The 13,572-nt window shown below is 33.5% G+C and overlaps 1 protein-coding gene across 1 annotated transcript in view; it reads right to left on the bottom strand.

Annotated features, from left to right (window-relative positions):
* CA10 (carbonic anhydrase 10) overlaps positions 1 to 13,572 on the bottom strand; it is a 550,225-nt gene that overhangs the window by 365,815 nt on the left and 170,838 nt on the right. Inside the window, exon 2 of the mRNA XM_074261822.1 lies at positions 10,678 to 10,820. Within this exon, the coding sequence (XP_074117923.1) occupies positions 10,678 to 10,731 (54 nt within the window). The 5' untranslated portion in view covers positions 10,732 to 10,820. The remainder of the gene's footprint in view (positions 1 to 10,677; positions 10,821 to 13,572) is intronic.

Here is a 13,572-nt window from a genome sequence, read left to right on the forward strand (position 1 = left end):
CTCTCTGATACTCAGTTTTCTCATTTGTAAAATGGAGAAGTTTGGACTCAATGTCCTGTTAAGTTATTTTCATCTCAAAGTCTATCTTTCCTGGGAAGATTTACTTATACCAAACCCTCAAGGGAAAATATCCCACAATTTTTAGTGACAGACGATGATAACTCATCAAAACAAGTGCCCTGTTACTTTATTTCCTTTCATTTTTAGCATCTGGAGTCATAAAAACTGACTAGAAATACTTGCTGTAAATTGCATTTAATCCTATTCATCTTAAACCCTATTCAAATCTTACTGTTTAAATAACGTAGTGCCCAATGACCTTAACATGAATCGATCTCTCACTTTTCTGACCTCTTGTAGCAATTATCTTCTGGATCATTCATCTAGCTGTCCATTATACATTGCCTTGTGACATCTCTCCTATTAAAGTCATGAACTATGATTTAAATCTCATATTGTTATTTAACTTTTCACATGTTTATGTCTTCTCTCTCTAATTAAATTGTGTAAATGGTCTCTATGTGTAAAAATTTAGCTCCATTTCCACAGCTATCAACTGCAAATCCACAATAAAAGTATGATTACTGGAAGAGTAACCTTCTGCATTTAAATTTTTTTTCTCATAGTCCTAGCTTTATGCTTATTGATTTGATTTGAAATACATTAGTGTAACAGAGCCAGAACATCCACAAGATGCATGCTTTTCTTATTAGATTAACTAAAACAAGCCATCACAGAATCTCGGAGTTATAAGGGACCTCAGTGATTATCTAGTTGAACCTAAACCTAAATAGAATTTGTTTCTATAATAATAACTGATAAGTAGTCAATCAGTTTTACATAAACAATTCTTGTTGTTCAATCATTTCAGTTGTAATGGCTCCCTCCAACTCCATTTGTTTGTTGTTTTTTGGCAAAGATGGCAGAGCAATTTGCTACTTCGAGCCCCGCCCCCTGCCAATTCATTTTACAAATTAACCCTGAGAGAAACAGGGTTAAATGACTTGCACAGGGTCACATAGATAGTGAATATCTGAGGCCAAATTTGAACTCAGATCTTCCTGACTCCAGGTTTGGTTCTCTACCCACTGCTCACTAGTTGCCCCATAAATAATAATAGCTAGAAACACCATTTAGGTGTTTTACAATTTGCAGACTTCCCAAATATTATTTGTGTTTATCTTTACAAAACTCTGGGAAATAGATGCCATACTTATCCCCATTTTGCAGATGAGAAAACTGAGTCAGAGAAGTAAAATGTCTTTTTCCAGGATAAAAATCAGAGGCTAAAATTAAACTAAAGTTTTCTGGATTCCACCACTCTAACCACTGTAGTTGCCATTTCTAGTAAATGACAACTCACTGATTCTCAAGACAGTCCTGTCTAGTGTTGAATATCTATAGTTGATAATGAAATTTTGCCTATAGGGAGCCTATATTTGGTTCCCACTTCTTTAATCTAGCATAAATCTAATCCACTGGAAAATGAGGGTTGGGGAGATAGACATTTTTCAAATTCTTGGAGATAGCTATCATTTCTGCCCTAAGTATACTCTTATCCATTCCAACTTTTGCTGATGGGACAGGCAAATCAGGCTAGCTGAAACAGCAATTAATTCTGAGGGAGATATGAGAAATAGTATATGCCAAGAGACTCAAACCAGTACCAACATTTTAAATAAAGTTTCCCCTAAAATCTCATAGCCCAGGATACTGTGCCCAAGAGCCCCAACAATTCGTCCCCCCCAGACCATTCCAGCTTTTAAAGTCATCCTCCAAAGAAGCAACCTCCATATTTTTGCTTACAACACCAATTACCAACTAATTGACACAGATAGAAGCAGGAAGAGCCCTACATATAGCAACACCTCTTTGACCACTTCTGCTTCTAGCCTGGCTCCTGTAGCAATCATATATGTAGCAATGTATAGTAATAACTCCCATGGACACAATATTGGCAATGACATTTGCAATTTCAGTAGCATCCTCTCTTTTGAGATATCTTCATAGCCATAGTTAACCAAAGACCCTGAAAAGAAAATTTTCATCATCAAAATCCTTGGTCTTGTCACAGGGTTCAAATATAATAAATTAATGTTTTATGACTCAAAATGACATTAAAGAAAATATATCATCATCAGTTTTGTCCTTGTAGCCTAAAAACTGCTGGGTCCATTCATCTGACATCCTGCTAAAATAGTCTATACATATTTTCTCATCTTATTAGAATATAAATCCCTTGAAGATGGGGATTATCTTGTTTTTCTGGTTATATCTCTAGTGATCAGAATATAATAAGTCCTAAACATCAATCCTTCCTTCTTCTCTCCATCCCTTCCTCCCTCCCCTCTTCCCTTCCTTCCTTCTCCAGATAAATACCAGGGGCAGCTAGGTGCACAGTGAATAGAGCACCAGCCCTTAAGTCATTAGGACCTGAGTTCAAATTTGGTCTCAGACACTTAACACTTTCTACCTGTGTGACCCTAGCAAGTCACTTAACCCCTATTGCCTCAGCGAAAATAAATAAATAAATGAAAATTCAATATATCTTGAATTGATGCTCATGTAGCATAGATTTGAGGTTGTTCAAATTCTTGCTCTCCCTCTTCTATACAATCTCTAAATAACTAAAGTCCCTTTCAACTGAGGAGCCTAGAACTGAGCACAAAACTCCTGATATGATCTAACTAGGGCAGATTACCAGGAACTACTGCATCCTTACATCATATTCTATGATCATAGTTGAAAATGGAAGATAATGATACTGACTCACATTTATATAATGCATTAGAGTTTACAAATGGCTTTTTCCCCCCTAGAACCAAGGTATTGCTCTTCTCTGAGAAAATCTACTTCCCTTATTTCCTTAGTTTATCACAATTCAAGAAACTTGGGAAATGCGCAACATCTGGAAATTTGTCTAGTGATAGATTCTGGCAACAGTCACAGCAGCGCCTCTTAATTTTGCCTACAGTAGCAAGACATCCCAGATTCTAGAAATGTTGAATTAGTTCCAAGTCAACCCAGTAACTGCCAGTCAAATAGGAGTTCCATTGGTTTTATGTATACATACACAAACACGCATACATGATACACATATAGGTTTTTTATGTGTGTATGTATATATAATGGTTTCCTCTATATATACATACACATGTATATTTTTACTCATAAATATGTGTATATTATGTACATTTATGTGTAAATATATCTCATGCTTGAAAATATATAGATACACATATACCTATACTATTAATATATACAGATATACACAAAATACACACATAAATATTATAGATATATCAACATTTATGCAAAATGTATTATTTAAACATATATGCATAAATATTATGTATAAATAATATACATTATATAGATACACATGCATATACATATACTATATTTATACACACATATATATATACATGTAAATAAAGATATATAAATAATATGTATTATTTACACATGTATACTTATACATACACACACAGAGATACACACCTCCGTTTCAAAGGAAAGAAGTGGGAACCAAATTTAGACTTGATATAAGGAAAACTTCACATATATTAGAGCTATTCAACACTGAAAAGGGCTGTCTTAGGAGGTACTGAGTTTATCCTTTACTAGAGATAGAAGCTAGGTGGTCCAGTAGATAAAATGCTGGCCCTGGAGTGGGGAAGATTCAGTTTCTGATATTTACTATCTACGTGACTATGTATACATATAAACTTTTCTGGCTTAGTTTTCTCACCTGCAAAATAGGGATAATTACAAAACCTATTTCCCAAGGTTATGAAGATAAACTCAAATAATATTTGTTAAGTTTCTGAAAATCTTAAAGGACTATAAATGCTATCTATTATATAAAGAACTATATACACAGATAGCCAAAGCAATCTTAAATGTAAAATTAAAACCCATCTAAAAGTCAAAAACACGGAGAATTAACAAAGCAGAAAAGCATTAGTCATAAAACAGCACTTTTTTATGATTTATAACCTTAAAATTTACCAACTCTAAAATAACCAACCCATTTACCAACTCTAAAACAACCAACCAAATAACCAATCAACAAGAAGTTGAACCAAAAAAGACAAAGGAAAAAGAAAGATGAAATAAAAACTATGTCTTTAAAAGAAGTTATTATTTTCTTTTACTACAAGTACAGTACTTGGATATGTCTTAGACTGACTATTTGTTGAAAGTTATTATTCTCTTTTCCATATGTATAAGAAATTAGAAAAAAAGTTTATTTTATTAACACCTAAAGTAATAGAAAGTGCACTGAACTTGAAATCAAAAGAACTGAGTTCTAATTCTAGTTCAATGATTTCTTAGATATGTGACAAGTCACAACTTAAATCTGTTTCCTCATCTTTAAAAGCATTATAATAGAACATTTCTTACCTAATCCATAATATCAGTAAAAGTGACTTGTAAATTCTGTATCAATCTGAATTCTTGTTATACAGTCTAGCGACTGGATTCATGATTTCATTGATGATAGAGACCTCCCAGATAAGGAAATTCCTTCTACTAATATAGGTCAGTACTTTCTGTACATCTGGTTAAATGGTCTTGCAACCCAGGATAACTCAGACATGGGAAAGACTTGAATCCAGCAAAAGACCTACGCAAAAGACCTACTTTCACACAACACTGTCTCACATCTTATCATAATTACATGTGAAGGATCTGTGACTTTGTTATCTTCAAGAACTCTATCCTCCCCTTCCTCCCACTAAAGTCTCAAACCATATAGAACTTTGTAGATAACTCCTAGTCAACTGTCTGAGAACTGAAAACATTGTTAAGTAACTTGCCTAGGATCTTACAGATAGAGGTTTCAGGGATGAAAATTTGAATCCAACTATGCCTAAGCTTAGCACTAGAAGTACTCTGAAGCCAGCTTCTGTCAGATTTTCATTTTCAGCTTTAACACCTTGGAAATTGGCAAATGCTAAAACTCAGCTTTGATTTTATTATGTCAATTATCTAGACTTAAGAAAGAAATAGAAAAAATATTAATAATTAAAATTTAATTTTAAAAAGTTATAAGTTTTTGGAGAGCTAAATGTTAAACATTTGCCAGCATATCTCTAACATACTTTATCCATGATAACATACTACCTCTGCATGAATATAAAATTATATAACATAATTATATGATTAAATATATTTATCTATCATATCTATCACCTCCTGTTGCAAAACTTTTACTTGCACCTTAATATTATCAGATAAAGTATAAATATCTTGTCTTAAAATTTAAGGCAGTGCACAATCTGGCTCCAATTTGTATAAAAAAGAATTTGACATGTGTTTCCACTCCATCTGCAAGCCACACAAAACTATTTATTGTTCTATGAACTAGATATTTTACATCCCACCTCCATGCATCCAAATAGTCCTTTTCATAGGTTCTCTTTATACTCTTTCCTTATTTCTACTTTCTAGAATATTTTGATCCTGGAGGCTTATCTCAGGTGCCACTCCTTCCCTGATGATGTTTTCTCCAACTACTCTGCCCCCATTGGTGCTCCCTCCTTAAAATTAAAAATTAAAAAAAAAATCCTAGAAACTCTCAAAACTCCCTGCCTTGTTTTATATTAATCTGTGTTCATATTATATTCTCCAAATAGAACATAAACTTCAGGAGACAAAGCATGCATGGGTAGCTTCCTTTTTGCCTTTCTATCATCTTTTCTTTGTACAATGATTAGAACAAAAAACATCAAGATTTATTGAATTTGAATAAAAAACATTACACATGCAAATTAAAAAACAACAATAAAACAACCCAATGTTTGGTAAGAACTAGGGGTAATAGTAGTGTTAGAATTTGGAGTCAGAAGACTTGGATACAAATCCTGGCTTTGTTATTTTATTAGTTATGTGATCTTGGTCAAGTTATCTCATTTTTTCATAGTGCCATCTATAAAAGGAAGAAATTGAATTAGGTAATTTAGACCTCAGTGTGAATAACAGTGATAACCTTGAAATAAGTAAAACAAATTCAAATATAGTATTTAACATTTATAAGAAATTGGACCATAGAAAAAGTGTTTGCCCATCTTTGAATCACAGTTTTGATTCTAAAATGGGGTTAATAATATCTACCTCACAGAATTTCAAAGTATGTGTTGTGTGTTGTAGGTATATGTGTATGGTTTGTAAGTCTTAAAAGGATATAGTTATTTTTATCCAATGATTCTATGAAAAATATTATAGTCTTCACAAAGTTTTATCAGATTTGGAATGAATTCAAAACAGCGTAAATTGCCTAATCTAATTGTTCACAGGTGGAAATGCAGGCTTAGTCTAATGATATAAGCAATGGAACCACAGATATAGAGAAGGAAGGATTATGCCATTCTTTTAGATTGGATGAATAGTTTGAGTTATAAGTTGTTAGCTAAATCTTTTCCATTTTTTCACTGCCAGAAAGAATCACTTTTCTCCATACTTGTTAATAATGGGTCCCTGGTTCTAATTTCAAACAAAAATGAAAGAGATGGCTCACAAATTGTGGCTCCCAATTGTTCACAATTCATTGCTCCTTTTTTATTATAGCTTTTTGGCATCATCTTAATAAAGTCATAGTGAATTAGTCCATAGAAGAGAAGGCTCATGGTTTATGTCATCAGTCAGTGTTCAGTGTTTTGGACTTTCATGTGGAAAATAGTTTCAGAGAGGATCCGAACAGAACCAATAGGTGGGAATTGCAGAGAAGCAGATTTTATTAATTTAAGGGGGAAAAAAATCTTCCTAAAAATGTGAGGCTATCTAGAAATATAATGAGCTACTTTCTGAGCAATAATAATTTATGTAGCAATTTACAAAGCATAATCTACATATACTTTCTTTATAACAACATGCAGTTGTTTATAACAACAGATAGTACATGTGCTATGCTCCCTATTTTATTGATGAAGAAATTGTGGTTCAAAGAAGTTAACTGACTTGTCCAAGATGATATAACTAGTAAGTTACACAGCTACATTCTCAACCTTGGTATTTTTTCTCCATTTATAGTAGCTTGTCTGCTGCGCTATGCTAAAATGTTAAAAGAGGGATTGAGTGACCCTCAATTGGGAATGATGTAAAAGGGATTTGTGCCTGGGGCCTAGATTTGAGTTGGCGATCTATAACATCTCTAAACTCTTGAGAGTTTATGCTTTTACACTTGGTCCAGGAGGCCACTATGAATCAGCCATGAAATGTCAGGCAAAGAGACTCCCTTATATATAGTGGAAGAGAAAACTGGTTAAGAGATATGATTTACTAGAAAAAGGCAGAACATCTTTAAAAAAAAAAACCAAAAAACTAAAGTCATTTATAATACTAGTGACATAGTTGGTCTTGATTACCATCTAATTATTGAAACCCAGTGACTAAACCTTGTTATGTTTCTGATTTGAGGTTGAATTTCAATCTAAGCTCATGCTGAGAAAAGCTCTTAATTCATCATCAGAGCACTGTGCCATGTTAAAGAATTTGAAACAAAAAAGCAGTAACAAGGCAGGCCCAATGCTTGAGTGGTTTCATGAACCAGGTATATTTAAAGCATCTCCAAGAATTTTGTTAATACATTAAAAAATAACAATTTAAAACACAAATTTACTCTGATTATTGTCAACAACACACTGACAGAAAGCAGATTTTAGAATTGCAAAATATAGGATCTGTTCTTAAAGCAAACCCCCCCATTTGTACAATTATTTCTTTTTTTTAATATTTTAATAGTTTTTATTTACCAGATATATGCATGGGTAATTTTACAACATTGACAATTGCCAAACCTTTTGTTCTAATTTTTCCCCTCCTCTCCCCCCCCCCCCCCCCATGGCAGGTTGACCAATACATGTTAACTATGTTAGAGTATAAATTAAATATAATATATGTATACATGTCCAAACACTTGTTTTGCTATACAAAAAGAATCGGACTTTGAAATAGTTGTACAGTTATTTCTAACCTTTTGTTGTTGTTGTTAAATGTACATTTCTTAGAGGGTATGGAGGACAACAGTCTGACTGCCTCTAAAATTATCATATCCATAAGTCCCTACTATCTCTCCTGGGCTTCTCCTCCTCTCCCTTCCTTTCTAAAGATAAAATAAAAATGTTGTCTCTCAGTTCCTCCTGAGGAGGGATTGTTTCTTTTTTTGTTTCATATCCCTGGGACTTGGCACATAGTAGATACTTAATATTGATTGATTACTTATATTTTCCTTTCTTAGGAAAGTGCTTGCCTGCCCTAAAGATATCCTGAAAGGCCATTCTGGGAAAATATCACAATGGATTCAGAGAGGCAATATCTCATTAAGAATAGCTATTAAAATCTATACTTCCTCAGAGTGTCTTGTAATGATTTTTTTTTAATGCATCAAGATTTATAAAACTGAATTGAAAAAAGTTGCCACACAGTTTAGTTATTGGCTCTAGTTTTTAAATTTGTCATTGCCAGTCCGTTTACCCTCACACCACCTGGATTTCATTTCCCACCTTTTGGAAATGTAAACAGAAGCATCAGACAATCCGACAACTCGGCTGATGGCTGACAGCACACATGGTTTCAGATACAAATATTTATGTTCCAAGCATTTCATGTTTCCAATAGCCCAAATATTTAAAAATGGATTTGGATAAAAGGAAAAGTGCCTTACAGGATTTGAGAACCATATAATCATCTTTGGAGAGAGCTAGAAAGTGTAGCTAATTTACAAATCACTTATCTCAAGAGAAAATAAAACATACAATTCCAGGAATTATAAATATCCCTATCTAGATGGGATATTTAGTCCAAATCATAACATTTTTTAATTTGGTGAATTTTCCCCTCTTGAATGCCAATGAATCAACTCACATGAACACAAAGCTTAAACCGTCTTCAAAGTGTGGGAATGACATGCCTGTAGCTTGTGTTACTGGGGAGGCTGAGTGGGGGGTTGCTTCAGTTGAAGAATTCAGAGCTTCAGTAGAGTTAAAGCTCATCAGATGTCCCCACTAACTCCAACATCAATATAGTGAATCACTGAAAACAGAATAGAAGAAGCCTGGTTGCTTAAAGAAAGGTGAACCAGCCTACATTGGTAATCGAGTCAAAATTCCCAGGTCAATTAGCAATGGTGTCAGGCTATGTGTTGTCATTGGACTTATAGACTGGGCTAAAAGAGACTAGGGAGAACTAGTTCCAAAAAAGTTTGTCTATACATGAGTATATTTCTAAAGGGTTTTTGGGAATTAATAATAAAAAAAAAAGTATTCGCAAATAAAGCTCTTTTGGTTTAACTGATCCTTTCTTGAGATTGTGGGGATGAGCTCTGTGACATTTGCAGAGCCCTTTCCTAGCATAGTTCATTAAGGAATTGTGAATACTTAGAACAACATACAACCTCTTATTAACAAATCATCAACATGGAAGAAGGCATATTTTAACATCCAACTGCACACAGTCCTTCAATTCCTGTTATATAATTTAAGTAACATACTGACAGCTCCTTAAGGACTCATTAGACTTTCTGACAATGACATGACAAAAATCCAGAGCATCTAAGGGGAAAGAATCTCTTTCTAATTACATTAGGACCTCAATCAAATTGGAAAGCAGATCTGGCAGAAAGATTAGTGAGCCTTGATGTGTCCAATAGGCAAAAGAAGAGAAAAGAAGCAGAAAACTCAAATGATCCAGAATCCTGGATAATTAGCAACTGCCCAAACAACAACACAGAAAAAGGAACCAAAAATTGCCTGTCATTTCAAACTTCATTTCCTTGCATGAGAAATCCTTTAAAACATTCTTAAATTCACAGCAGTTAAATAACCTTCAAATACCACTTTCCAAATGTAGTTTTTTCCCCTTTTATTATCGACTCATAATCAGAAAGAAGCTAAATAGAAATATAATGGTGAAGAAAAATGCTAGCGTAGGAAGACGGGAATAGTGTGGGGAACCATAACAACTGAGGCTATGTTGATGTACAAATTAAGAATCAGATCATCATCTCTGAGGCCAATTTTGGTGTAGGTACCACAAAGCAGAGCTAAGCATTTCTATAAAAGAGGTAACACTCATAGTCAGTAAAATTCCTCTAGGAAGATTAATTATTGATTTTTTAAAATAAATCATCTAGGTCGTTTTTGTTTGCTTTTATTCCGTGATGGGTAAGGTCTGAATTTACTATTATCTTTCCTTCCTTTAGCTTCTATTAACATGTGTATGTGTGTGTGTGTGTGTGTGTGTACGTGTGTGTGTATGTATGTATGTATGTATATGTGTGTGTTTAAGTTGATCTTTGGTCAAAGGAGAAAAAAAGTCATTGAGAACCCAGGAAAACATGTTTCAGAGAACAGTCTGCTCTCCTAATGTACTTTGCAAATAATGCAGCTTATTATTTCCTGACCTTTGGAATATAGCAAGGGACAAGACCTTGGGCAATCTCCAAGAAGTATAAAGTAATTAGAAGAATGAGGACTGCAGTATCTGGTGAGAAAAGCAATAATCTGCAATTTACACATAATATAAATTTGTTGACATCCTGTCTGAAGTATATGGAATTCCAAAGAGGAAAGCTAGACTATTTTTTTAAGAGAACAACAACAGACTAAAGAATATAGAAGTAACCAACATTACCTCATCCTTATTTTAATACATTAAGATGGCAATGCTCTTTACCTTTCTGCCACCAGTGTTAATGCGTAGTGGTGTTAGGAATGGGTCGAAGATCATATGACTGGTTTCTATGTTGACTGGTGACTGTCTTTTTCCAACAGAGCAAAGATTCCAAGCCGAGTTGACCAATCCCCAGAAGGAAGGAACTGTAAAGATAAAGGGGAGCAATGTAGAGTTAGAGAGAGGATGAAATCTGAGTAGGGAGGAAAGGGCATATTTGGAACACAAGATGCAGAACCAGCTTTTAAAAACAAATGAAGCTCACAACGTATCACTGTCTAGTATAGAGAGCACAAAAGTGGACATATAGGTTCATAGTTAGTGCTAGAAGGGAACTTGGGAGTCCACCTCTTAAACCCTTTCATTTTAAAGATCACATTTTATTCATATTACAGAATTACATATTACAAATGGACACCAAAGTCTAGCAGGATTAAATCATATGCCAAATGTCATACAGATAGTAAAGGAACAGATTTGAATTTAGATCATCTGACTACAGAGTAGTCTTTGAATTGTATTACTAAGCCTGGATTTCAGTCATTATTTCTGCTCTCTGATTTTAGTCAAATGACATAGAGGCAGTTAAATGGTGCAGTGAATAGAACACTGGACCTGGAGTCACAAAGTCCTAACTTCCAATACAGCCTCAGACACTTACTAGCTGTGTGATCCTAGGCAAGTCACTTCACCTCATTTGACTCAGTTTCCTCAACTGCAAAAATAAACTGAAGGAGGAAATGGCAAATTTCTTCAGCATCTTTATGAATAAAAACCCAAATGGGCTCATGGAGAGTTGGACATAAATAAAAATCAACTAAGCAACAACAATGGTATATCCATGATTGATATAAGAATAAAATGGAATATTTGCAAAGTGCCTTGTAAACTTTAAAACATATATAAATGCTAGCTCTCATTATTAAATCACATATCAGAGTAAGAAAGGACAAATTGATCCTATTAGGTAGAGATGATTTGAGAATACATTGGAAACTCTCTGTAGTTGGAAAGTTTGAAATTTTTTAGAGATAGCCATTTATAGACTTGTAGAATTTCAAATTTAAAATTTTTTATAGATAGCCATTTATAGATTTGTAGAATTTCAAGGCTAGGAGGAATCTTCAATATGACCTTCTTATATTCTTTCTGCTGAATCATTTTAATTATTATGAACCATTATATAAATTCAGTATTAATTTGGAGAGGCACCTTGGCATTATAGAGTACTAGACTTAAAATATAAAGACCTGGATATAATTCCTATGACAGATACTAGCTATGGGATCCAGTGCAGGTCACTGCTGCCTCTGAGTTTCAATTTTCTCTTCTATGTAGCCATTGTGTACAAAGTGCTAGGCCTGGAGTCAGGAAGACTTATCTTCCTGAATTCAAACCTGGCCTCAGATACTCACTAGCTGGACAAATCACATAACTCTGTTTGCCTCAATTTCCTCATCTATAAAATGAGCTTGAGAGGGTAATGGCAAACTACTCCAGTATCTTTGCCAAGAAAAGTCCCCAAATGGGGATATGACTGAAAAGAACGTACAACAAAAAGCAGCATTTAACTTTTAGATTCATTCTGAGAGGCAAATGAGTTACATAAGTAAAGCACTTGGCAAAGTTTAAAGCATTAATTAAAAGTTAAGTGTTCACATCAGCTGTAAAATATAAGATGGATTTTCTAAAAATTAATTTTATTTAAAAAGTTTTGATGTCTTTTGTTTTTATATTATATTTTGAAAACATATAACTCCTTTCCCTTCTTCTCTCCTGTCAGATTTCACTTTTATATTATATTGAGCTTTCTCTTTTATATGTTATATTTCTCACAAATATCTAAAATATTTTTTAACAAAATCATCCTGTACATAACAGCATATGTAATACTCTAGATCCATAGGCCCCCACTTTTTCTAAAGGAAGGAGATATATTTTCTCCTCTCTTTTTTAGGTTCAAATTTATTCACCATAATTGTAAGAAATTCAGGTTCATCAAATTATTCTATTCATTGAAATTGTAGTGATTGTATATACTGTTTTCATCTATAAAATGGGACAGTTAGTCTGGATGGCCTTAATGGTCCTTTGCTATGTACAAATTAATAAATAATACATATTAATAAATAAACAAAGTAGTATTTGCTGATTTCCAGGCTGTAAAAACCTATCCTGAAAATTGAACAATCAGTTTTTATAAGCTCTTTGGAGCTGACTCCAATAAGCTCCTGCTTCTATTTCTAGGACTATGATCTTGAATCTGATTAAGTTACTCTGCATCAGTTTAAATAAGTCTTCTCAAGCTTCAGTGAATTTCTCACATTTATTAATTCTTACAAGACAGTGATTTCCCATTACATTCACACACCATGATTTATTTAGCCGCTATTCACCTGAAATGCACCTATTTTGTTTCTCATTATTTGGGCCAGAAAAAATGTTATTATAAATATTTTGGTAATATGAATCTTTGTTCTTATTTTTTACCCCTTTAAAAATGGAACTGGAAAAGCATTTTCTGAGCTAAATAGAAACAAAGTATTTTTATTGCATATTATTAACAATATCTATTTTCTCACAGCTTCTTTAATATGATTTCCTGTATGTGTCATCATTGCCAATTTAATGAGTATGAGATGTAACCTCAGATTTGCTTTGATTTGTATTTATTTTACTTTTACTAATTTGGAGCAACTTTTTCTATGATTTACAATAATTTTTAGTCTTTCTTTTAAAAACTGTTTGATCAATACTTTGACCAAATGTCTATCACTAACTCCTTTGTTTTACAAGTGAGAAAAATGAAGCCCAGATGTGGCATATATCTTGTCCAAGGAAAAGCAAAACCTGAGTTTCTTGACTCCCAACCCAGAGCTATTTTTCTTACATCATGTG

The sequence above is a fragment of the Sminthopsis crassicaudata genome, chromosome 4, assembly GCF_048593235.1.
Source record: "Sminthopsis crassicaudata isolate SCR6 chromosome 4, ASM4859323v1, whole genome shotgun sequence".
NCBI lineage: Eukaryota > Metazoa > Chordata > Mammalia > Dasyuromorphia > Dasyuridae > Sminthopsis > Sminthopsis crassicaudata.